Genomic DNA, 27,422 nt, shown 5'->3' with positions numbered 1-27,422 from the left:
GATTGTTCTCATTGAATCCTCATGGCAAATCTCATTACTATTTAAACTGTGGGCAAGGTGAGATTTCTCGAGGTGACTTGACGTGAAGCGTCTGAATCATGATAGTATGCCCTACCTGCCTTGAGGGCCGCTTAGGAGCGCAGCAACCCTTTTATCCATCCTTGGGTTCTGTTTCTGCATCCATCGGTTCTTCTAACGGAAGACCTTACCCCTATCCAGGGGCGCTGAATAAAGTATGCAGGGTTCTGAGGTTTCCCAAAGTGTCAGGCCTGACCTTGGTTTCTTTTCTCTGGGTCCAAACACATGGTTGGTTACTTGTCTCTCCTCACCCCAGGCAGCTTTCAGGAGTTCCTGGCACAGAGAAGTAGATATCTATACACTGTATCCAGAGAGTCTTCACAAGAGATGAAGGAAGAACACAGTGGCCAGAACCTCCTTGTAGATGGTTTCTAAGTAGCCAGCAATGATGCATGTGTCATGCTACTAATGGAGATGCCATTGTTCTAGGAAACATTGTTCCTTAGTTCTTGTCCGGTCGCTGTCTGCTGCTGGCTGTCCTTAGGATTGTTCCTTAATCAGTCCTCAAGCCCCAAGATGACTGGGATTGGGAATCAAGCAGATGCTGTCTGCTTCTAAGGCATCAACACAGGGTCCAACAGTAGGTGTATAGGCCTCCCCTAACATCCAGACCTCACAAATGGTGAGTCAGGAGGGCTAGAATTGGGACCCTGGAGTTAGGAAAGAACATTAGTTAGGAAGGTCACCTGCCCTGCATGTCTCAGCCAAAACTGAGAAGGCAAGGCGGGCTCTCATCCTGAGTTTTCCTGGAAACGGAGTCTCTCTGGGTCATGAGGAATGATAGATATTCCATGGGTTGATAAATAGCCCCCTTCCCTCATGGCACCTGTGGAGTTCATCTGTTGTAATTTCAGGTTTTTCTACAGTAAAATCAGTACTCAAGTAGTATCGTGTACAGAGTTGTCATCTCAGCATCTGGGAGGCAGAGGCAGGAGGATTGTACCTATACCATAGAGTGAGGTCAAGGCCAGCTTGGGCAATTTTGTAAGACCCTGTCTTAAAATAAAACCAAAAGTCAAGTGAGCAACCAGAAACAAACACCATAGGTCTGGGGTTCTAGCTCAGGGCAGAACATGTGTATAGTGTGTACAAGACCCTGGGTTCATACCCTTGGGTAATAGAAATCAGACTTAGAATATCTGATTCAAGAATCTAGTTCCTTTGTTTGAAGGTAGGTGTGGTAGCCAATAACAGGAGTTATTGTTATTGTTACTTTTATTAATGTTGTTGAGAAAACAAGAAATGGAGCCAATTCTTGAATAAGTTTGCCTTTTGAATAAAAGACTGTTTCATAGTTTAGTTCCTTTTTCTTTTTAAAGTTTTAGTAACTATTACTTTCTATGTATGAATATTTTGCCTGCATGTATGCATTTGTACTACATGCATGCCTGGTCCCCATGGAGGTCAGAAGAGGGCACTGGACCCACTAGAACGTAAACTAGGATGGTTTTAAGCCACCAAGTGAATGCCGAGAACAGAAGCCTGGTCTTCTGCAGAAGTGCATAGCAAGCACTCTTAACCACTGAGCCATCTCTACAGCTCCTGCTAGTTCATTTGCATGAGGCCACTCATATTGCTTTTCTTTTATCTCCTACAATAGAGCCTCCCACTCAGAACCCAGTGTCACAGGGCCAGTCTAAAGGACAATGTCCTGTATGCTAGCTATCGCTAGACTTGCCTTCTCTGGGATTCCCTTCAGCTGCACTTCCTGAGTACCATAGCTGTGCATTTTTTTGTTTGTTTGTTTGTTTTCAGACAGCCCAGATGCAGGGATCAAGACTGGCAGTCATGCAGTTTCTGGCTGCCCCTCATGCTTCTTGGTGGCACTATCTTGAACTTAAAAACTCACAGAGGGAAAGGCTTGGAGTATGGGGTTACAGTCCTTCTAGCTGATGCTCTTCCAGTGACTGACCGATTGACGTTCCATCCCTGATCTGGTTTCTCGCCCACTGTGGTTGCCTCACTGTTCTAAGCGCTCACGAAGCAGAACGTCTAAGTCTCTGGAAACTTGGGGAGATGCTTACAAGGAAGATTTAGATTCAAATTCCTATGCACGTATATGTCTTCTATCTTTTACTACCTTATTTCTTTGTGGTACATGTTGTGAGTAGGTGCATTATTATCCCCATTCTACACTCAAGGAAGCACGTCTTCTAGAGGATAAACCTGCTAAGTCGACGCAGCTGGTACCCAGCCCCTGCTCAGTTACATATTGTTCCTCTGGTTGCTTTGGATCCTCGGCTTCCTCAATTTATCACACGTGTTTTCAGTCTCCCTTATTGTAACACACGAAGGGCAGCAAACTATTTAGCCAAGTAAAAGTTTGTTTCAAAGAGGTGATTTCTAATTTGGCCTAAATCAGTGGGAATGTAAACTGGAACCTAACTGCTGGTACTTGAGAATTACAGAGTAATTAAAAAAAAAAATCTAGGATCAGTCCGTGGAATGATCTGCCTTCCTTTATTTATAGTGTTTCTGTGCACATCTGAGGTCTGGGGGGCTTCTTTGGACTCCAGTTTGATCTTTGAATTTGAGCTGAGTTGAGACCTCCAGTTTTGTTCTGTGAACTGCGTCCTTTTAACAGCTTAACGTTTGTTTCCATGAGAAGATTTCAGGGCAGCCAAGAGGCTGGAGTTAAGGCATCTGGAAAGAAAAATCAGGGCCAAGCCATTTTTTTTTTCATTGCAAAGTTTGCTTTCTCTCTAATATATAAATGCACATATTGTTTGGGCGTACTAAGGACAGGGAGGACGTTGAGTGAGTGCCAGCATTTAGTCCCGGTTTAGGAAGGTGGGGGGGGGGATAAGGTGCTATAAAAGGTGTGTGTCCCTGGACCATGCACATAAGAACTTTGCTCCTGGCGCATTCAGCTTTAGGTAAGAGAGTTCAGAAGACTCACAATGGACTTATTTATCCTCTCGGCTCACATTGCTAAACAGCTTGGCTCTTAACTTCTTGTCGTTTTGCAAGACTCTGAGGATTTTGTCCTAATCCAGGGTCTCGAGGCTCAGAAGCAGGCAGCCTTTCCTCCAAGGCTGTGCTAAATGATTGCCGACTGCATAAACGGTCACAGAGCCCTGCTTTGCAGGAAACCTGCTCTAATGTCTTTGTAAATTTTCTCTCTTTTTTTTTCTCGGAAAAATTCCAAGTACCTACTATATTTGGCACCAAGATCTTCAATTTATCAACAAAAATGCGAGGTGATAGCTTGCAGCCATGCTCTTGGGAAGAGGGGGAGAGGCCAAAGCAATTCTGACATTATAATTCTCAGGTCCGGTATCACTGTAGAGAAGGTTCTCTCTCTAGTGCTGAGTCTCCCCGGCATGGGAGCCAGGGAGTTTCTGTATTCAGTGTGAATTCACAGAAGACATGGAATTTTAGTGTACATTTATGTATCATGGTTTTAAAATCAAAATACCATTCAGACTAATATATGTTAATCCACACAAACTGAAGACATGGTTTTGCTTAGGGACTTGAAGTTCAGTTATAAAGCAACAGAAAAAAAAAATAAGTAAATGCACGGATTAGCTACCTTTCTTGTCATAGTGCTGTGGTGGTTTGAATCAACTGGCTCCTGTAGGTCCACAGGGAGTGGCACTATTAGGTGGTGTGGCCTTGTTGGAGGAAGTGTGTCCCTAGAGATGGGCTTTGATGTTACAGAAGCTCAAGCCACACCCAGTGTCACTCTCTCTTCCCACTGCCTGCTGATCCAGATGTAGAACTCTCAGCCGTCTCTCCAGCGCCATGTTTACCTGCACACCGCCATGCTTCCCACCATGATGGTAATGGACTAACAGCCTGAACTGTAAGCCAGCACCAATTAAATGTGCTCTTTATAAGAGTTGCCATGGTCATGGTGTCTCTTCACAGCAACAGAAACCCTAAGACAGGCTACAAAAATCCATGACAAAAGCGACACAAGGAAAAAAGGCTTATTTTTCTCACAGTCTGAGAGGATGCCATCCAAGATGGCTGAAGTCATGGCGGCGGGAGTGTGAGGTGACTTGTCACTTTGTGTCCACGGCTGGGAAGCAGAAGGATGTGAGTTCTGCTTCTCTGCTGGCTGGCTTCCTCCTCTTAGCCTAGAGTCCCAGCCCGTGGACTGCCACATCCATATTCAGGGTGGTCTTCCCTTAGTTCAAACGTTTTCACATCTAGAGGTGTGTCTTCTACATGATTTTAAACCCAGCCAAGTTGAAAGTGAAGACTGACCACCATGCTATAGGACCAAACATTAATATTCATATGACTGAAAGTGGGGACTTTTCAGTGATATACTTTGAGATATATATATATATATATATATATATATATATATATATATATATGTGTGTGTGTGTGTGTGTGTGTGTGTGTGTGTGTGTGTTGTAGTTAAACAATATAGTTACATAGCAACCAGAATAAGATTGTCACTGCTTTCTTCTGGGAAAGATTTCCACATTTTTTGGAGATATGTAGAAGAATTTCTTTGGATTTCTCCATCCTTGTCTGGAGATGTGTAGGGAGATTTCTGATGATTTTTTCCCCATGTGTGCTCAGGAATTATAGTTCCAGTGTCATTTCTTTCAAACCTTAGATTCTGAGGACCTGAAATTTGGGACATAGGACAGGATCGGTACTCCACATGACACCTGGAGAGAGTGTAGGCTTGTTAAGGCGAGGGTGGTTGTGCAGGGTATTGCCCAGCTCAGTGTCAGTGGGAAAGAAGACCCACTCAGACTCAGACAGGAAAGGGAAATGACGGTTCGAGAAAGAGAGGAGTCACTGATAAGAGCCTGGCAGCTAGAAACCTGAGGTGGGGAACTTGAAAGCAAGGGCTCAGACCAAGAGCAAAGGATGCCAAGATCCTGAGATCTGCATAAAAATAACAGTTACAGATGCTGAGGGCTCCCACAGAGGGGGAAGTAAGCTACAGATGAACTCTGAACTAGAGAAGCTCCACAGAGAGTAAAAGAGTAAAAATGACCATCATCTTTGGCCATGCCCTGGGTATTCCTCCATTGCACATACCCTCCTTTTTTTTTCTTTTTTGTAGCCGTTGCAATCTCTTGGAAGGGATGCAGTTGTGGGAGCAAGGATTAGCTCTTTTTAAAGAGTACCGTCCCTGTATTCCAGATCACTCCGGGTCCCACTGCCCTATGCCACTTCAGGCTCATGCCAGCGAATGAATTAATGAATTAGTGAATGAGCAGAGGAATGAATGGACTTGCAAGAAAGCCAAATAGCTCTTTAAGAGAACCACAACCCTTGGGTAGACACCCGAGATGAGAGAGGGGCAGATGAAGGAGAAAAGGTAGGAGCCCGGACAGTTTCAGAATGGCAAACTAAGATTACACAGGCTCGGAAAAGCTCCCATGTTCAAAGGGGGAAACTGCTAAGGAGCCCAACAGCTGGAATAAGTAACATTCCCAGCAATGAGTGGCATTCTTTCCTGAATAGGATTCCAGTGCTCTGAAAAGTTTTAGAGCTATCAACAAAGCTAATCAAATGGCTTAGAACAAAAGCATTTCTTTCTGTTGTCTTGAGGGAGAAAAAAATATGGAAGAAAACTTTGGATCTTTTTGTTACATGTTGAGTCATTTATTTCAAGAAATGCCCAGGGGGAATATTCCTCAACCTTACGTGACCAGAGCATGTCCAAAAGGCCCATGTCTGTGCCAGCATCGGCTACTATCCTCACAAATCACACAACCTGTTCCATATATGCATCTGCCTAGACATCCCTCCTCCTGAGATGTTAGTATGTGTGTGTGTGCACACGGTATTCTCTGTGGAACCAAACTAGTGTGCATACTTGTAACGGCTTAAAAGAATGCAGACAGATTGTAAATATATATATATATATATATCTTTAATGTCGTAATAGACTTACAGAACCACCGTTCCCGCGGAGACCAGGAAAGCAGAAGCAGCAGCTGGGAGCATGGCAAATTTATAGGCAAACATTAGCCGGAGGCGAACACGCCCCCTAAGGGGCGGGACTCATCCCTACACATACTCTATTTGAAACCCCCAGATTTTAGAGCAAGGATGAACTAATTTTAATGACTGTAGCAGTGGCGACTAGGATAATAGTGTCATGTTCCATATGATAGCTTCCCCTCACTGATGTACCTCTGGGACCCGGCAGGGCAGGATGCAAGAGGCAAAACCCACCAGGGCATGCGTTAAGTGTTAAGCAGCCTTCTCAAGTGATGAAGAATATATAGGTTGAAGTTTTATTTGTTTCTTCAGTGAGCATGGGTATTTTTCTCTGTGCTAAGACGTGCAATTAAGAAACACTAACATTGAATTTTTAAAAATGGCACCTTGCCATGGATGGCAGTCGCTAGATGATTAGATCATCTTGTCATAAACATCCACTGCAAAGTTGTAACAATGCTTTGTAGCTGATTCCTCAAAGAAGATAGGTTGCCTTATTATCTCCTTCCAAAAGTCTGGCTTGGCCCATATTCCTTCCAAACAGGGAAATTTGAGTTGTTTCCAGAAACTCTCTGCCCTGTAGGTATGCACTTAGACATATTCTTCTTTACTGGGTCTTGGTCTGAGTATTTGGAATAAGGGTAACAACATCTCCTTCTATCTAGTATAGTCTGAGTTGTGTGAGATGTTTTCAATATTTGGGTGAGAACAAAGTATTCACATGCATGGTGCCCCCCTTGTTGCTGTAATAGACAGAGAGGCACGGGGACCTTCTAAAGCCTAGCTGAGTTTCTCTTTGACCTAGAACAATGGGTTCCCTCGGACTATAGTGAAATGGGAGCCCTTCAGTGGAAAGGCTCAGACACAAATCCCCTGTCCAAGATGATGGGGAAAGCTGCGGGGCAAGACTTAGGAGGTCTGAGAATTCCCTGCAATGCATCTACACCCAACAAGACCTGGAACTGGGTCGCCTGCAGCCACTCCAAACTCAGCCCCCTCAGCACTATGTACTTCGGGCTTTCGAGGATGCAGATGAGATGAAGAACTAAGGGCTAGGATGAAGGCAGGATGCTCGGGTCCTAAGCAAGCAGACACCTACACTGATCAGCAGGCTGCTCTTCCCCCCTCCTGTCTCGTCTCTTATTGCCTCCCTTTAGGAATGGGTGAGACAGAGACCCGCGAAGAGACAAGAGAGACACAGGACCTTTCTCTTCTGCATGGAAAGGTTCCAGGCCTGAGAACTCCCAACTTTTATGATCCCATAGTAATTTTGGAAAACTCCGCATGCCCCTTACCCATGTAAAGTCGTCCCTGGGAAAACTTCTATATGGTTGGCTGCAACCTTTTAAACAGTTGCAAGTGTGGTCATCATTCCCAGAATACTGTAAACATTGACATTAAAAAATACATCATTCCTTTAGTGCATCTAATGAAGTTTAAATACCAGAGCAATTTGGTACATCATCCATTTAACACATGAACAAGTTCTTAAACAGCCATTTTTACATGGCTCCTTTTTCTTCCTGAATTTATATTTTCATTCCAGTTACCACACTGAATTTTATCTTTATATAATTTATTTTTATGCTTGAAAGCCCTTTATTGGCCACTCTATCATAGTTTCCTGTGACAAAAAGTGTGTATGGAGATTTAAATTTAATTTTTAATGTCCAGTGACCATAAGTTTCTAAATGTTAAGAGATTTTTTTTGGAGTGAGTATCTCTGCAATTATTAACAATGTGAGGAAGTAGGCAGTAGATCAAAATAATATCTCTTTACACCAGCTTTTGATGCTATAGAAAAGTAAACTATGCATGAAAATTTATCTCCTCTATTTACCAATTACCACATATATTATTAATGAACTTATTTATTGTTAATATAGAGGGTGATTCAGAATAAATTCCGTCTTTTTTTTTTTTGACCCAAGAGTCAGGATCAAAGCGAAGCAATATATGTGAAGGAAAAGAATTTTTTTCTATTGGCATAGGACTCAAGTTTTTGAACTATTTGCCTAGGCTATGTATTAGTCTCCTATCAAGGATTGTTTTGCCTTTTTCCTCACACGATAGCCTTTGAGGGCTCTTTCCCCTCCCAGTTTGTTTATTTATGTATGTATTTATTTATGCTTTGGAATCGGAGGCTCAGCATACATGCATTGTGTTCTATTTACCCGAGGCATTGCTAGACTACTGGCAATTCTAAATTTAAGTTTAGAAAATATGACTATAAGGTTTGAGGATCTGCAAAACACCTGAAAACTGCGCGCTGAGGGCATGCTCTGAGGTTTCTGTGCATCTCCAAGCTCTGCAAGCTCCGGAGTGCAATCACTTTGGAAGGCAGAGTTCATTGTGTCTTTTCCATGGGAAGAAGTGTGTCTTTCCATGGGCAAGCTCTTCAACCAGTGGGGTTGACTGGATAGACTTACCAACTGGCAACTGGCATACACAGTGGAGTCCTGTACAAGTAAAGAGTGAACTCCTGTTAAGAGATCAAAGCACAGAACAGAGAAATTAATTTGAATAGATCTATGTCTGTGTTTAAAAAAAAAGGGGGGGTGAGGCAGAGAATAAACTAGAACAAACCAGAATTGTGCTATATATTGAGAGACCCTCACCCCTTATTTTCAAGCTGTAAGCACAGGATTGCATCCCCTTAAAAACAAAAAGGAGAGGGGAATGAAAGACCCTCACCCCTTATTTTCAAAGGGACAAGAATTTCCTAGCAAAATGTGTTAAAATTAGAAACACAGATTAGCAGCTCTTTCCTTTCCCCCTCCCACCCGGGAGATTCCAAGCACAAGGTCACTTAGAAAGCCAGCCACCTGGTGGTAAAAAGTAAAACAAGGAGAAAGCTGACTTACCAGGATAGGAGGGGGCAGAAGGCCTTGCACCTGTGCCAAAAGACACTTCAAAAAGCCTCTTTGTAGATTGCACCTATCTTTTAAAAACTAACCTTGCAAAGAAAATTTTAATTTCTCTCTCTACCTTGTTGTTTCGGGGTAATGAAGAAGAAGTTTCTGGCCAGCCAATAATTGCCTATATTCGCTTGCACTTGCAATAAAAGAGTTAACCTTGCATTTTGCGGTCCAGTCCACTCTGCTTTCTGGTGGTCTCCCTCTGGTGGGGTGGGGGGCTTCTCTGGGCACAACGTATATGAGGTTAAGAGTAGGGCTACCTAGTGGTAAGGGCAACAGTGGAATAAGGCTAGGACTGTCATTTACGTAAAAGGATCTTACTTTGTGCTCTTGAGATTGATGCTATGTTTCCATTTTTTTTAGCAGTTTTGCAAGATCAACACGTGACATTAAATAAGTTGGAAAATGAAAAGCCAAAAAATTTTTTAAAACTCAAAAAGGAATAAAATAGGAAGTCTGTTGGTATAGTAACTTTGAAGGGGCTAAGATAAAGCCAGACCTTCTGTTCTTCTCTAGTCAGTGTGTATTTTAAGGACAGAAAGAACTGAAAGGAGTGGAGGTGGCTTGATGTTGAAACTATGCACACATTTTTAGCCTGATTGAGAAGTGAAACTAATATGTTAAAAAATTAACTTATTAAGTTCTAGAAATAAAAAAATTAGCATAAAAAGGAAATTAAAATACAACGTCAAAGGAAGTCAAGCCATCCTAAATTTGACTGTGGATAAAGAAAAATTGTGAGGTCTTTTCTCTTTCAACAAAATGATTTCCTAGCTCTGAATTTCCCACTATAAAGACTCAGAAGTGATGACCACCCTAGTAGCACTGAGCACTCAGGAGGACCCATACTATGGTCCCAAAATTCCACTGTGCATCAAAAAGATGCAGAAATCCTTGGAGAAAGAGCTTCAAAGGCTCTGATATGAAATGTACAAGAGAAGCCTAGAATATTCTTTCATGTCAGAAAGTGAAGGTGCAATCAAAGACTACTGGGGTTATATGAGAAGAGAGAGGCACCGCTTTGAGAGGTTTCCATTGGCCAAAGATGGAAGGAAATGAGGCATCAAAAATAGTCCCTGCCGCAGACCGAAGCACTTCAAGTGTGTGTTTTTAAAAGGAGCAAGTCCTGGAAACGTTTTTCAGAAGGAAAACAAAGCTCTCACAGCTGACCCTTGGAGAAAGCTGGGTCTGCTTTTCTTATTGCTATGACCGATAACCAGCAAGCAGCAACTTAAGAGAGGAAGCGTTTATTTGACTCACAGTTTGACGGAGTAGAGCCCATCATGGAGGGGAAGGCTGGGGACCAAGCGTTCAAATACACAAGCCTCTGCGTTCAAATCGCCTTCAAACTATAATGCTAGGGGGTGAATTCACTGTTCTGAAAACTAGCGAATAAAGGGAAACAGTCAAGCAGCCATCTTGTCTAACTCATATAAGCTGTAATCGGTAGTCACGTGGCAGATGAAGGGAAGTTTTTATTTATAGATTTCCTGCTCATATAAGTAGAAGGAATGGTATAATTAGGATGTCATCCTTTTGAACCACTAATAAAATAATGGATTGGGGCAATAATCATCAATGGCTGCTGACATCACTAGGTAAAAGGGGACTTTATAGTGAATGATCAGACATAATCCGCTGATCAAATAAAAGAGAGATATACTTCATCTCACATTGTGTTTCAGAGGAAGCACATGGCAGAGTTTATGAACTTGGCTCTGATCCTGACTGTAGATACTTAGTCAGGTACAATCGGGTGTTAGGTATATAGAAAATCTATGGAATATAATGAACTACTCTAGAATGTGAGAGGTGCGGTGGCTCAAATGACCCAAGAAGATAAGAGCAAAGGCAGAAACCCCAAGAAACAATGATGAAGTGATCCAACTTTTCAAGAGTACCCTCTCTTGCACACATGCATGCATGCACAAATCACTGAGTGGTATTTGATGCTAAGGGATTAATGGGAGTTTGGTAATGCTTCAACATATTAGAAAAGCGTCATCATCTCATCTCTGTTATTAGATCAACTGTAGCTTCCACTATGCCTATCCCTATGAGACTAATTCAGCGCATCTCAGAGTTTATTTGTAAACGACAACATAGAAAATATTTTAGGTTTTACAAGTAGCAACTCTGTCACAGCATTAAAGTGGTTTGTTTTGCAGTGATTCAACTCTTGGCCCCTGCAGCATGGAAGCAGCTGTAGACCATATAGAAAGAATGATAGGGGTACAACCCATTAGCGCGTGCTACTTATATGATGATATAACAATGTATGGGCATCATGTGTGCCATAAGTCTCTACTGACTATTATAGAAAAAAAGCCATAGCACAATGAGCCTTGTTTAATTCACTGAATTCGGGGTAAATCCCAGGTTTCTGCATTTTAACAAGTCTGGCAGACACTCGTGAGAGGTGATTGGAGTCAGGAGGCCTGTTTTTTAATAAGAAGATTGAAGCTCAGGTTAAGACAAATGATTTGCCCAAGGATCTGTAGGTAGAAGAGAGAAGAGCTCTGTTCATGGATGAAAACCACAACTACCATGTCTTTCTGGTCTGGGCCGCACTCACTGCCAGCGAGAAAACAGGTAGAACGTTCTGGGAAAGCATTGGAGGACAGAGCAGGAGCTTTGTGGTCCATGGGACAGTGAACTCATCTATATCCTTTAGAGCAAGGGCGAGGCCAGACAAGAGGAGGAGTAAAAGAAAAGGGGGCTGTGGGATACAGTTGCTGTTCTCACATGGGTCTGGAACCTAGAGTTGTCTGCTATCAAAAGCAAAAATACATGATACCTTGTTGGAGCGGAACTTCAGACAAGCCCACGTTCTTAGTTATGCCTGTGTCCTGTGTGGTATTCACGGATATAGCTTATTTGTTTTAAATAGAAATTTATCTGGGTGTCTTGTAGTTTTATCCAAAGCCTTACTGATATGGGCGTCATATTGTGAGAGCCTTGTACCACTGTTTTAGTGGGTAGTGAGTCAAGTGCTCTCCACTGCAAGGTAACAAGATCACCAGGAAGCTGCTTGGACAGAAGGTCCAGAGGAGGTTTCCCTATTTGTGTAGGTTTGGGAACAGTTGCTTACTTTTCTTATAGGTCTGTAGCTAACAAATGTCTTTGGAATGAGTATCTGAAACTGGAGTTGGTCACCTACCTCGTATCCTTACTAGGGGTCTGGAATCCTTCAAAATCTTCATGGTCTCTGGGTTTAAGGAGAATTTTATGGAGATAGTGTGACTCATGCTGTTTTGTGTTGATACTCATATATCTAGAATGATAGTTTTCATGGCAAGCGGACTTAATAATTAAAGAAGTTTCATATTCTTAACTCGACATACATGATGGTCTAAGACACAAAGACCATGGTGAATCTTGCATAGGTTCAGTGACAGAAACAAAAGAACAGGTCTTGGGATTCCACGGCCACCTAATTTCTATAGGCTGGCATCTAAACCCAAAGAGCAAAGCCTCTCCTAAGCAATCCCTCCTTCTAGGTTTCCTGATTTCCACCTTTGTTGGTCAGGAGAGTGTGTAAGAGAGGACTGTAGTAGTAATAGCAGCGGGGCTGCGTCTCCAGCACCCCGGCCGCTCGCATGGCTTATGCCCCGAAATAATTTATTTTTTAACCAATGACCTTCCTCCATCAGAGGACAGAGGAAGGCAGTGATGGGCAATGGAAAGTGTCCCAAAGCAGACAGGGCATTCTTCCCAAGAACAATTGATTCCAAGTTTCATTTCCTAGATTTTTTTTTCTAGAATCGTTATTCGGCATATTTCCTGGATCTTAATAGTTTATGTTGCCCTTTTTCAAGATTAGCCTCAAGATCTTTCAAGCTGTCCCCTTAGAGAGCTCTGATCACAAGATGATATTACTCCTGCAAAGCTTGGGCAAGTCATCTTATTTTCATCTGAGAAGTGGGCACAATAGAGGCTCCTGTTGCCCCCGAGAGGGACAGGATGAAACAAGAGAATATATGACATTATTATTCATTAATTAGTACTGGTTTTTTTTTTGGATTTTTGAGACAGGGTTTCTCAGTAGTTTTTGGTGCCTGTCCTGGAACTAGCTCTTGTAGACCAGGCTGGCCTCAAACTCACAGAGATCCACTGGCCTCTGCCTCCTGAGTGCTAGGATTAAAGGCGTGAGCCACCACCGCCGGGTTATTAGTACTGTTCTTATCTCCGAGACTATGGCTTCTTGATAGCTTTTGTCTGGGTAGGTTTTAGGGTGGAGATATTTGTCATGAGTGTTTTATCATTACAAATTATTAGACCACTACCTTTCCCAGACTTAGTCTTCTAGTTATGCTGGAAGGAAATCAGTATGGGTTCTTATGGACAATAAAGGAAGTTAGATCTGCTGTGCTGCCCAGGAGTATGTGAAGATGTAAACCCAGGAGGATTTTGTATCCATGATTCTGAGACAGCCTAGTTGCTTAATTCATATTTTGAAGTTGAAGAAACTTAAGTTCCTAATGGCTAAGTACTCATCAAAAATCATACCAAAATTTAGGGTTTCTTGACTTCCAGTTTTTGCTGGTTTTGTCATGTTAAGGACCTTACTCCTTGAAGAATGGAGCATAAATTTCACCCACATGGGTGGTGCTACTCAAGAGTCTTCTAAAGGGGGCCCCTGTGACCAGCTAATGTTCTTCTGACACTTGTCTGCTCAAATACTTAGACCCACCACAGTTTGCACGCCACACTCTTGAACACAGAGACTTTAATTTAAAATGTTCTCTGTATTGTATATATATAAAAAAACACCCACTGAGACACATACTAGCATCAAGTGAAGGGTTCCATTATTTAAAATTATACACCCAGGGTGATGTGTTGGAACATCACAGATTTCTGTTCCTTTTCAGTCAAAATATCAGATGAGACAACCATTCTCGCATATTATATCACAAACATACTTCTTTTACAAAACTGATATTTTTCTGTATACTTATATCTGCTGGTTTCTGTCTGTATATTCAAATGTTTGTGTTTGATTTTATCTTGGAATTTTAAAATGCGTTATGTGATCATTGTAAAATTTCAAACACTATAAAAATACATATAACAAACACTGGAACTTTCTTACTTGCATCTCTAGAGAAAATTACGGCTTAGTATCTTTCTGGACTCCTTCATATCATCCACAACATCACACATGATTACTGTGTATTTATTATTTTTATGTATTTCCATTTTTACATGAACGAGAATGACAAAGTGTATTTATCAATAAATTATGTTTTCGTCTACTACAGTTATTATGTTGGACATAATTAGATACCAGTACAAGTAACATTTTTGCATTCTGTTTTAACTCTCATATATACCTTTGAAAATGAATATATCCATGCTTTTAGAAACAACAAAGAAAGGCCTTGAACCAAAAAAAATTGCCTACACACAAGGAAATAGTTTTCTACTATTTCTGCAGTGAAACCGATGGATTTCAAGACTCTTGCAACATCAGTGTGGTCAGATAAAACAAAAACTGTACCTTCAGAAGCTGATTCCAGTCTCATCACTGGCATCAGAATATCAGGCCTCACACCTCCTCCAGCATCAGATAGCAACCTTTCTTTTCCCTTTTTATCAAGTGTCTTTTAAATACATGTCTATGCTCTTTTACTTGGCATCTCTTCATTTGTGTGTGGCCATTTGTAGCTATTTTGTGGTTTGTCTGCTCAGTCTTTACTCATCTGTCTGTTGGTTTGCTTGTCTAACTGATGGGAAGCACTGCCATGAATCACATGGACTTTAATTCCTTGTCTGTCCCAGCACTGGGGAGGCAGAGGCAGAAGAACTTCCTCCAGCTTGAGGCAAGCCTGGTTTATACAGAAACCTTCCAGGCCAGCCTGGGGCTACATAGCAAGACTATTTTACAAAAATTATTATTAAGTAGTAATGATTATAATAATTTGTATGTTACATATGTTGCAGATATTTCTGTCATTTGTCTTTTGATTATGAATTTTGTCTTTGCTATTTAATTTTTATAAAATTGTGTCTATAAATTATATCCTTTATGACTTTTTAAGTGTATGTCGTGTAGGAAGGTCTTCTACTCCTGAGGTTATACAAATACCTTTATAAGTTTTCTTCTAATATTCTTATTGTTTTGTTTTTATGTTTAGCTCTTTAATCCATCTGGAAATGATTTTTGTATATGGTGTGAGGTAGGTATCTAAGTGTATTTTTTAAATGAATAGTTCATTGTCCCAACACTTTAATTACTAACCCATCATTTCATATATTAAACACTAGTATTTATCCATGGTTCTGCTTCCAGGCTTTCTATTTGGTTACACTAATATATTGTCTATCCTTATGCTAAACTCAGAGTGTTCATTACATAGTGCAATCAAATATTTTACTTATCTGATTAAACAAATCCCCATCATTGTTCTAGTTCAACAAGTCTTTAATTAAGCAATCAGTACTCTGGATAAAGTTTGGATTCATTTTGTCAGCTCCCATAACGCATTCCATTGGGGCTTTTTAAATTTATATTGCGCTGAAGTTTGAAATTATATTTGAAGAATGAATGAGAGGCTTATCCCACCAAACCTTCTTATTGAAGAAGATGATATAACTACGTCTAAGTGGGTCCTCTTTTGTGTTCTTTTGCCTAAACAGACCTATACATCTAAAGCTGAGTTATGTCTCAGAGTTTAAGCTCTTTCTTGATACTCTACAGTTTTATTTTTCAATTCCGTTTTAAGTTACTATGGTATTGTTAGGTGCAGTTTGTCTATTGTGTTTCTATATGGATATCTTACTGAGCTACAATAGTTTCAATTTCTTTTTAGTTAGTTGTTTTGAATAATATGCTATTTCCAGACAGCAATTTTGATTCTTCTTTTTCAACATTTTATTATATATTTATTTTTAAACATAAATATTTTATTAATTCTTTGAGAACTCTTCATACCATCTGTTATGATCATATTTATGCCTGACTTCTCTCTGTAACTCCTTCCGGATATATCCTAGCTCCACAATCCACAAACTTTGTGACTTCCTTTTCAAAATGTAGTAACTCATAGACTTGACTTTGTTCTGGCTGTGTGTCCATCCACTGAAGTGTGGTTGACCTATCTTAGGAGAAGACTGTCCCTCCCCTAGAAACCGTAAAATCTCCCTAACACCTCAGCCAGAAGTTGGGTCTCATGGCCTCCTCTCCCCTCCATGCTAGGATGCTAATGCTTGTGCAGGCAACCGCAGCAGCTGTGAGTTCAGGACCGCATCGTTCCTGTGATGTCCAGAAGACACTGTTTTTGCTCTGGTCCTCTCTGAACTCTGGCTCATACAATCTCTCTTTCCCCTCTTCTTTGTTTTCCCTGAGCCTTGAGGAAGGAGTGTGATACAGATGTCCCATTTGTGGCTGGACTCTCACAAGCACTTAATTCTCTGCAGGTTGACCAGTTGTTAGTTTCTGTGTTAAGCACCATTGGCTGCATAAGGAGACTTTCCTGATGAGGTCTGAGAGTTGCCCTAATCTAGTCATAAAAAGATATATATTTAGAAGTCAGTTTGGATACTGTGTCCATTTAACAAAATAATTACTTTGTTACATTGCCTTGGATTTCCTGGACAGCTTTGCAAAATCAAGGAAAGAATGTCCTTTCTGCTCTAAGGTTTTTCAGGCATTGTGATAGTTAACCTGTTACTTAAAAGAAGTTTTCTTCCTTACTCATAGATTAAGGATTTTAACCAGGAAACAATAACTTTAGTATCTTTTGAAAGAATGCTTTTTCTTTATTTACTTTTTAGTTAGGCAAATGGAATAGTAGATTTCCTAAGTTGTTTTTCTTGTCGTATATTTTGAATATAATACAATAAGTTATTCATATTTGGCATTTATATTTAGAACAGAGATAGCTCTATCAGTACATATAGATACAATCTTTTTTTCTGTATTTATATATTTGAGGTTCTATGTTGTTAGACCATTTCTGCCTTTAGAGAAATTTAAACCACAGAGAATGGTTTGAGAAAGTATCTATGCTTTTTACACTGGAAAAATACAGGTCAGGAAACCTAGTAGAATTCACAAACAAGACCATCTTTTTGTTTTCTTCACACGTGTATTTTATTTGCTGTAAATTTAATATTTTGTTCTCAAATTTTCTACATTTTCAGATTTTCACTAATATTTTTTGGTAAATCAGTCACTGAACTTGTATTTTAGGAATTACTGTTTTTAACTTTAGCATTTTACAATTTTCTCTTCTACATTGTTTATTAACATGACCAGTGATTTTTATGACTTTGGAAGGCAAGCAATTCATTATGTAGATCGAGTGAGAGTTTTGTCTTTTTTCATCTCTGTTTGTTTGGGCGCTGTTTTGATTTATACCAAATCAGTTTCATTTTCAAATCTTGTTTTTATTGTTTATTTATTTTTATTCTCTTTTTATATTTTTATAGGGCCCACTTCCCTTTAAAACTGAATCTTTTCTTAGTATAGTTATATAAAGCTACTCAAATTCTACATATTTTTCTAAGGATTACCCCAATTTTTTCATATGGTTCAATGGTAAGACTCTAGTTTATGCTCTAAAAATAGTTTTAAATATTGTTTTCACCAAATAGCATTTTAGATGCTCCCAGTGAACCTTTTAATAGGTTAATCCTTTGTTGTTATTTCCGGTTTGCTTTATTTGGTAAGAGAGATGTTTCTTGTTCTCATAATGGACGTATTTTTCCTTTGAAATTTCAGATGTGTTTGAGGTTTAATATGTGGTTGGAGTTTGTAATTAAAAATAATTTTAGTGTGTATTAGTTTTCCATTGTGGTGGCTTCATCAGTTTTTAAGTCTTATAATATTTTGTTCATTACAAATGTAAAGATCTCTGTGTATTTCACGTAATACTATTGTAGTACCTGAGAACACAAGTTCAAGATTAACATAATGTTGGATTTTTTTCAACTTTATATATAATAGTCAATTGAAATAAACATGACATAAGCCTTTTTAATAGTAAATTGCTGACATTCAGGGTTTCTCAACTTTATATGAGAAAGAATACGAAATGCCTAAAAAGAAATTAATAAAGGAAATTTAATTGGCCATACACATCTGCATATTCATCTATATGAAATGCATGCTTGTGTATGCGCATATGCACATATATGGCTGATTATATTTCACTTTTATCACATGTACTCTCATTGTTTTATTTTGAGTATTTTGTAATTTCGTTTTATGTACAGCTTTTCTAAATAAGGTAAACCTTGATTTTTAATCTAAAATTTTCCTCCCGAGTTAGAGGCAGTAATAACCCGCTTATACTATCTACAGAGTTTTACACTTCTCTTCCACTTTGTAATCTTTGTTCATTATTGCGGTTCTCCCTGTTTGTGGTGTCTTTTGTAAGATGGAAGATTTTGATGATGCTGCCTGATACAGGCTGGGAAGCTGTATGTAGTATTTCTTTTATTCTTCTGGAAGCCGCTTTAAGTTTTTCACAAGCGCAGTTAAGTGTAAATTGTTGTGATCAATAATTGATTGGTATCTATAAGTGTTCTTTCTCCTCTCTTAATGATAAAGTCTTTATTGGGCTTTTAATTATTTCTGTATCTACTCTTCTCTGCACTTACAGTTAAAATCATGTGGAAATTTCATGCCCCATAATGAGCTGAGCAGCAGCAGCGGTGGTACTGTTAACATTATTGGTGATATTACTTACTCCATGCTTCTATTTTATAGGAAGCCCTTGTTAGTTACTGTATTACCTTTAGTCACCAATTTAGCAAGCGTTATTCAGATTTACATTGCATTGTTGTGGTCCGTTTGCTCTGTGGTTGTGGAATTCAAGCCACTGCGTTTCGCGCACATCTTTTCTTCTGTTCTTCTCAAACCATCCTTTATCAATTCCTGGTGATTTTGTTTGTGCTTCGTTTTCTTTGAAGGCCTGTGTGTAGGGAAGGGTCCTAGTCCTTGTTTCTCAGGCAGGAGTATCTTGCCTTGTCTTTACAGTCAAGGCGAGAGTAGACTGATTTCAGAAATCCCAGGAGACAGGTGACTTTTCTAAAAATCCCGACGATCGGTTTCTCCTGAGACATTTCCAGTGGATAAGACGCACATTATCTGTCCTTTTAGATAGAAGATTTTCACCTCCTTAGTCATCCACTTCCCAGTGCTCATTGTTGACGCCCATCCAATGGGTCCATCAGGGAAAGATATTTGTGTTAGCAGTTTACTGGGCCACACAATACAGAACTCCTTCCTTTTCAAACCAACAGCAAGCACTTTCATAACAAATTTCACCTATTAATTCAACTTCTGACGTTCTGCTTGGTAACAATGCAGTTCATGCCTGAGTCTTGAAACATGTTGCGAATTTTCTTTCATGTGGGCTAGTATCTCTAACCCACTGGGTAGTGAATATTTATGCAGAGATTCCCCCATCAGTCATAACCCAAATGTCTGACCCTCTCAGTCACTTTCTCTTACCCTTGACTCTCATGGGTAAACACACTAGTAGTGTCTCTTGAGGCTGATTTTAAAGACCATATCCTCTGTGTTGTAGCTTACCAAGCATTTTAAAGACTCTCCTTTGTCTTAACCCAATCTCTTAGGGGCATCTTGAAGTCTCTATCCTGTTCACATGAAGTACAGATCCTATGTTGTGATGAAAAATTTAAGTGAGAGCAGAAATTAAGAATCTATAGATTAGCTGTCTGTGGTGTATATTTGTGCTTTGATTACCTTTGTCAAGGGGTCTAATTCAATGCCTGTGGCCACTCTGATGCCGGGAGCTCACACCATGATTCTCCTGGCTTCCTCCTGGAGTTGTCTTTAAGGGAGATTTTAAGATTCTATTCTAGCACCGGGCTCTTAGGTCTCGCTCACTTCAAATCACCTTTTAGTTCTCATGCTCAGTGTTAAGAAGTCTGCCTTCTTCCCTCAGGTCTGACCAATAGCTGCCTTCAATATGCTGTTCACTGATGTGAGCATCTCTATTCACCTCTGAGTTCAGGTTACCTATAGCATGACCACGTTAGGATACAATGCATGGAGGGTGCATTTATATAAGAAAGGTAAAGACTTCCGGTTGACTTGGTCTATTTGATAACTCTATGTGCCTCTGTCTTTACCCTTTTTAGGTGGGAGGACACACCATGCTCCCCATCCGCTGGATGCCTCCCGAAAGCATCATGTACCGGAAGTTCACCACGGAGAGTGATGTGTGGAGCTTTGGGGTTATCCTGTGGGAGATCTTTACCTATGGGAAGCAACCATGGTTCCAGCTCTCCAACACAGAGGTAACAAAGGGACAGGTCAGGATCCGGTCTGGGAGAAGGCTGATGATAGTTATCATAGAACAGGGATTGCATACAGTGGACAGACAGTGGGCTGTTGCAGGAGCAGAGTGGATGCAGGCAAAATCGAGGGGAAATCTTAGTGGAGGAAAGTTTGTAACTCCAGAAAATGAATATGAATGCCATCGGAGCTTAAAGTCAGAAGTCTACACTGAGGCATGAGTCAGGCTTCTGCTGTTCTACTATACATAAACCACAATCACCACAAAATTAAAACATTTCATCAAGAGACAGCTGTGAGTTTTCTATTGTGCCATCTTGTGGAAACACCTACTACTTAGCGTGTCTACAGAAGGAGGTCCCCAAAGTTCTGAGCGACCCCAGGCACATGGAGGCACAGGTCCCAATTTGTCAGAAAAGGTGAAGTTCACATGATTAACAGAGTTGTATGCAGGTGTCCAGCTACAGCATAATAATATATTATCATATTTTTGTAATTTCAATTTATGATGAGTTAAGGTAGTAGATGATGCATGTGTTTACTGTTTACTGTTGACAGTAAATAATAATTGTCAGCAGGTACTTCTCTATGCATCTCTGGTGCAGTAACTTGAGAATCTTCACAAAAACACCCCACCTCTTGAGCTTTGGGTCAAAGAAAGGGGGTTACTTGGCATCTTGGAAGAAGCTGTCTGTCAGAAAGTACTAGACAAGGAGATGGCTTGGCTTGTGATTTTAGGAGTTTTCTATTTTTAAATGACACACCTTATCTATGTGCAGAACAGAGCCGCTGGACCCAGGAATTCAGCACAGTCCACAAACAGTATGGGTGGGATTCCTGTAGCAGCAGACTTACAGAAAATGTCAGCATTTGGAACTCTTTTTGTTTTTTGAAATCATCACCACTAAGGCCTTTTTGTATTAAAATATCATTTTAATATTCAAGAAAGTATTTTTTTTCTTAAAAGCTATGTTCATTTCCAATCTTCAGTGTCCTGACCATTTGAGCACATTTCAAAGACCACAATGTAAGGCTGGGGATGTGGCTCAGTTGGTAGACCATTTGCCTAACATACAGGAAGCCCTTGATCTTCTGTGCTACATATTCAGGCATGGTGACCCCTGCCTGTAATCCCTGCACACAGGAGATGTAGGTGGTAAGATCAGGAGTCCAAGGTCATCCTTTGCTTCATGTAATTTGAGGACGGCCTAGATCTCGTGAGACCTTGCCTGAAAACAAAACAAGGCATTTCTTTATCTCTGTGATATCTCACTATACAGGTATTCAATGGGACCTGACCTCAATTTCCAAAGTATAACAAACATTTAAAGAATAAGGAAAGAGTGTATATAGAAGCTATTTGCTGTGAATTTTATTTAAATTGGTAGTCTTTTCCTGGGGGATGGTACACACATGCATTTGCACCTAGAGATACATGAATGTGAACTTACATGCATGCAAATACACACATGCATGCATCTGGGCTCAACCTCCATGGTATGTGGTAACCAAAGAAAGAAGAATCCCTGGATGTGTGTGATGTTGGTGTTAGCAGAACCTTGTCATGGATCCCTAAGATGGGTAGAGTGGCTAATGGGGTGTTTATAACCTCTTTGAAGATGATGTAGTGGGGCCCTACCCTTGAAGGCAGGCTTTCTTCCCTCAGCTCCTCCCCTTGCTCTGTCTACAGCAGCAGCTGGGTAAAGGCAGTCACTGGTGATGGACTACATTGCGGAAGTTTATAACCTGGCTGGTTCTGTTTTAGAGAAGATGCCAGTGGGTCCCTTCGGTCTAAGCCTAAGCAGCAGCTATTGCAGCTTGACGTAGGTCCTTCTTCATGAAGGTGGAGAGAATAGAGGTGAAATCTGGGAGAGGTCTGATAGCATGGTAAACACAGCACCTGGAGACTTACCAGGTTGGCAAAGAAACGATCCCAAAGTGCCATCCCAGACTCCATGGTGAGTGTGAATAGTAGGAGCTGGCACAGTGAAGGTCATTCCTGGTCAGTGATGTGAGATACCCAGGAACCCAGGGGAAGGCCCTGTTCTGCAGGATGCAGAGATAGATGGGGGAGCGAGACAAGGAGGATGAGCAGAAGAGAAGAACAGAGGAAGAATGGGAGAGAGGGAGGTTCTTACCCAATAAAATACATGCTAATGGGGAAGAGAAGGCAAGCATTTGCTCAGATACCAGAGTTCAGAAAGTGTTTTGTTCCCTTTTTGAAAAATGCAGATATTTTAGTTTTAGTAAAGAAATGTCCGACCTCCCAGAAGAGCCAAAGGGGATGCCATGAGTTGATACAATGCAGTGTTCTGGATGGAATCCTGGAATAGCAAAAGGAAAAGAGGTTAAAAACTAAGGCAATGTGGGTAAACAATGGCATTTGGCTAATAATGGATTAGCAAAATGCAGTGTGTAATATGCTAATAGCAGGCAGATGGCAGATCATAATAGAAACCATATATACTTTTCGCGACTTTTCTTTAAACACGACGTTTTTTTAAAACAGAGTTTATTTTCTTGCTATTGTGAATAATGCAGCCATAAATATAAGTATGCGAAGGTCTGTGGTAGGATGTAAGTTCTTTAGGTATATATACCCGGGAGCAGAGCGGCTGGGTCACGTGATAGCACCGCTTCTAACTACTTGAGACACGCCCATGCTGAGATTTCTAGCCGGGCTTCCTACGTTGGTAGGCATGTGTACACGTAAGAGTGAGCATGGGATTAGGTTATGAAACCAGAAGGTAGGCGATGGCAAGAGAAGAAGAGGCCCTGGGGGACACCTGCAGGAGGGACAATAGGACACATGAGATGTGAGAGCAGAAAGGATGCTATGGAGGTGGAAGAAGTATAAAAAGTGGTACCAAGGGGAGGGACGGAAGAGAATAAACGCAACCAAATAAAACCAAAACGCCAGAATGAAGGTTAATACTGTGTTTTCTAATTAGAAAAGTACAGTCTAGTGTTAAAATTAAGGAAAAGATGGGGAAATGGGGTCTTAGAGTGGGAATACACTCGGAGTGCAAGATACTTGTGTTAAAATGTCCTTATGTAACGCAGTACTGTGTAGAATGGATACAAACCAATGGGAAAGTAAATGATTCTTCTAAAATATACCTGGACTGAGAGTGTTGATAATTAGTACAAAAATTGCCTGTTCCTGAGGCCCTGCGTTCAATTCTCAGCATTTAAAAGAAAATGCCTTTGAGTAATTGGAATTAAACTGTAAAGAACATACCTGGGCCTCCTACATCTGAAGCCATCCCTTTGGTACAGCGCAGTTTTTCTTGTTGCATTTGCTCCTGCTGGAAATCCAGAGCCCAGTCTTCCAGACAAGGGTGATGAGGTCCCTGGAGGTTAACTGACTTGAACTGGCTGGCCCACCCAAGGAGTGGTGACTCTGGGAGCTCACAAAGAGCTGTGGGCAGCTGAGGGAAGCCGGGAGCAGAGAAGAGCACCGACTGGTTGCCAAATGGTCAGCCCTGAAAACATGCATTCAAGTGATGGTATTTGGACTGAGAAGGTTTTATTTAAGAATAAATATGTATATATGTATACATTTGTATTATATGTATATAATAACAATAAAAGGAGAGACAATGAATTTGAATGAGATTGGGGAGAGGTATATGGGAGTTTTGGAGGGAGGAAAGGGAAGGAATAAATGCTACAATTCTTGTAGAATCTCAAAAATAATTTTTAAAATGAATATCAATGAAATACTTTATAAAACACCTGCACAGGCTTAGAAGAAAAGCAGTCCTGCCTCCTACCCAGACATCAACCTGTGCATATGGCCATGATAAGTTAAGTTGGTGTCTGTTGCTAGGTAGAAGTCCCAGGACCAAGGGTGAGCTTTGCATGAATTTCTGGATATAACCTCTCTATTCTTGCTTTCTCAGGTCATTGAGTGCATCACCCAAGGCCGCGTCTTGGAGAGGCCCCGAGTCTGCCCAAAAGAGGTATATGACGTCATGCTGGGGTGCTGGCAGAGGGAGCCTCAACAGCGGCTGAATATTAAGGATATCTTCAAAATCCTCCAGGCTTTGGGGAAGGCCACCCCCATCTACCTGGACATCCTCGGCTAGTAGGACTGGTGGCCAAGCATTTATACTCTGTTGCCTCCTCTCTCCCTGCCTCATATCCACTTTCTCTTCATCTCAACTCCTTTCTTCCATCTTTGACTGAAATGAACATCTTCATATAAATTCAAGTGCCTGCTACACATACAACACTGAATTTAAAACAAAACAAAACAAAACAAAACAAAACAAAAGAAAGAAACCCTGTAAGGCAGTTTGACATATATATTTATATATATATACATAACTATCTATCTATCTATATCTACAGAGAATTACCTTCTCTAATACATAGAGACGCTGCTGATACAGAAAACCATAAGACATTAACAACTGAGAAACATTTTAAATATTATTATTAACACAAATGAAATTCCCTTGACTTAAGCTGTGGCCATGCTTCTTCAGCTCTGACTTTCCAGAGCTCTTCGTCTTGACCGGCAGAGAGGGAGGATGGGAGGAAGGCATGGTGACGCACAATCATCCATGCACATGCGCATGCGCGACCCATTGGCGGTGCTTGGCAAGAAAACAATTCTGGAAGTCCAGGCCCTTTGGAAACATCTCCGGCCTGCCTTGACCTTCGCCTCCACTCTCCTCCCCTTTTCTTCTTTGGGGGCAGTTTTCTAATTTTTTCCATTCTACAAATATATAGTCCTGATGCTTTTGGGAATCAGCGATGACACCTACGAGTAACTACTGAACAAAAGCCAACACCAGATCCCATGAGAGCAAAGCCATCCATGGCCCGGTTAAACGCCGAGCAAGTCAGTGCGGGGGGACTCCGGGAAGAGCAAACCCCAGCCTTGTGGATGTAAATCACGCTCAAGTTCCTTACTGGGTTTGAAGAGCTTCGATCCTCTGAGCCTGAAGAACTGGATTTAAATTGGCGTATTAGAGACTCGAACCAAGGAAGTAAAAACAGCTGAGAATCCTATCAAGGCACTACCACTCATCTTTCCATCACTGGGAAGACTCTTTGGCCTGTCCTTGCCTTTTCAGGCCCTTGGGGAGTTGGGAGGTTTAGAGTCCACGTTCTCTGGAGTCATCTCTTAATGTGGACACAGAGGCTTCGGGGCTCTGGGATTTGCTTATTTGCTTGTAGATCATAATTAGGCGTCCCCGTGGGTCTTATTTTCTTATCTCGCTTTCCCCACATCCCAAGGTTCTCTCGAGTCCTGGGTAAACCCCATTGCCAGGGAAGGAATCCAGCCGAGAGCCTGAGGCATGTGTGTTTCGAGGAGCCAGACACTGGCATTGGCAAAAGCCAGCAGAGAATCTACTTGGCACCTGCGTTGGGCCCTTGGCATTTTCCTCACGTTTTAAGCCCTTGGAAGGATTAATGCATCTGCCTTTGAGCTGTTGCGAAAAAAGGCAGGGACTGAGAAATCGCTCTGTGGGCTGGGTGCGTGTGGGGGGCAGGGGGGGGGCAGGGCGGTGACTGAAGCTTCTCTGGAAGCTGTCCAATGAATGAGTGGCCAGTGCCGCAATTTTGCCATCCTAATGAGGACCAAGTGCTGACCAGGGAGTGAGAATGAAACATCTGGTCTGGGGCCCGTCCCCTAAGCCCCCAGCTCCAGGGAGAATCGCTGCCTTCCCAACTGTGTTGCTGAGGATGGCAAAAGAGGCAGGCGATCTCTGGACAGCTCTCACACAGAATGAAACGCCCCCAGGAGCTGCACCGAGCCATCTTGCTGGGGAGGAGTGGATGTGCCCCTCCTAGGGTACCCGTCTCTCCACCTCATCCCAAGCACAGAACTACCTAACAGACATTTTCTTACCAGAAGCTCCCAGGAACCGCCGACATACCATTCCTTGCCAGCTGAAAAACTCTGCAGCCTAGATATTCCGACCAGTCAAAGGCAGCTGAAGTATGGGCAACTCCGTGGCGGGTTTAGGACTGGATTACGTGTTTGTGATTTTACTTTTCTTTTTTAAATACCAACAAATGTTTTTATTCAACTAGAAAAGAGCTGTGCTCAGATTGTAGCCATGGTTGGGATTCAGGGATGAGCAAGCCTGCTCAGCTGGACTGGGGAGAGAGCTGGGTCAACTAGGAATTCAATGTGGAACTTCTTACTCCACTGGGTGCCCAGCCCCTGAAGTTGTCAGGGAGAGGCTCTTCGGATTGATCCCTTAAAAAAAGAACCCTTTGCTGTCCTGTGGCAATGACTTCTCTTATTACGCCTTGATTCAGTCCACCTGAGGCTTTGGTCTCTGCTGGGATATGAGCGCTGGGTGGCAGTTTCCATCCCAGTTTTTATCCTGTAGCCAAGGGGGAGACATTTCCAGGCAAGGGATGACTGGGGGTGGGAGCTGAGGAGAAAGGGATTCCTAGTTAGAGGGGATGCTCCGTGGTGAGCGGGGGTTGCTGGAAGAAGTGGAGGTCTGGTGTTTAGAGCCTGTGTGGGAGAGCTGGGAGAAATGACAAGGCTGAACTTGCTCAAGGGTCCTTGTGCTACTTCCATGAGCTTCTACACTGGCAGCCGGGGTACCTCCTCTCTACAGCCTCCACTATCAGCCGCCTGTGTATCAGTAAGTGAGAGAGGGGGCAATGGAGTTAGGAGGGGTGCAGAACGGGGTCAACCTTCTTCCTATCCTGGCAACCTCCCTGTGTCCAGGAGATTTTTCCATGTGAACCTTGGAAAGTGGAGAAAGGGCTTGCGGCTGCTTCCAAGGGTAGGGACACGCAGAGCAGGCTTTGGATAGTGACGGCTCTGGGGTGTGCAGAGCGTCTTACTCCTCTGTGCCGGCACAGAACGCAAACGACTCACTTCACTGTGCCATGTTTTCATTATGTGCAGAGTAAGGGGGGGCTGGTTAGGCCCCCATCCTATTCTAGCCCTCAATCTTTAGCTCCTAACAGCACGGAATCACTGTGCCATTTTTTCCTCTTAGCATCGCTCGGGAATGCCTAGAAAATCCTCCTTTGGCCTAGTGCGAGCAGAAGGCGGTTGTCTCTGAGGACGCACTGTACTTGGGCTGAGGTTGGTTCCAGCAAGTCAGTCTGATCCTCCTCTTCCTCCCTTGTCAAAACATGCATGAGTCTAAACTGTCTGAGACTACTTTAGCTTGGGGTGGAAGGGATATTCTCTCTCATTCCCCACCCCAGCCTTCCCCTAGACCAGAAAATTGTTATTG

At 41.7% G+C, this 27,422-nt stretch overlaps 1 protein-coding gene across 3 annotated transcripts in view; it reads left to right on the top strand.

Annotated features, from left to right (window-relative positions):
* Ntrk3 (neurotrophic receptor tyrosine kinase 3) overlaps window positions 1-26,512 on the top strand; it is a 355,416-nt gene extending 328,904 nt beyond the window's left edge. The window contains exons 16-18 of one of the 3 annotated variants that reach the window (XM_075952946.1): window positions 15,062-15,103; window positions 20,040-20,198; window positions 24,102-26,512. In XM_075952946.1, the coding sequence (XP_075809061.1) occupies window positions 15,062-15,103; window positions 20,040-20,198; window positions 24,102-24,287 (387 nt within the window). In that variant the 3' untranslated portion in view covers window positions 24,288-26,512. The remainder of the gene's footprint in view (window positions 1-15,061; window positions 15,104-20,039; window positions 20,199-24,101) is intronic. The other 2 variants (XM_075952951.1, XM_075952948.1) reach the window with 2 other exon arrangements.
* Window positions 26,513-27,422: the final 910 nt, after the last annotated feature.

Source organism: Microtus pennsylvanicus, chromosome 18 (genome assembly GCF_037038515.1).
Source record: "Microtus pennsylvanicus isolate mMicPen1 chromosome 18, mMicPen1.hap1, whole genome shotgun sequence".
Classification (NCBI taxonomy): Eukaryota; Metazoa; Chordata; class Mammalia; order Rodentia; family Cricetidae; genus Microtus; species Microtus pennsylvanicus.
This window is presented reverse-complemented; position numbering and strand designations above follow the sequence as displayed.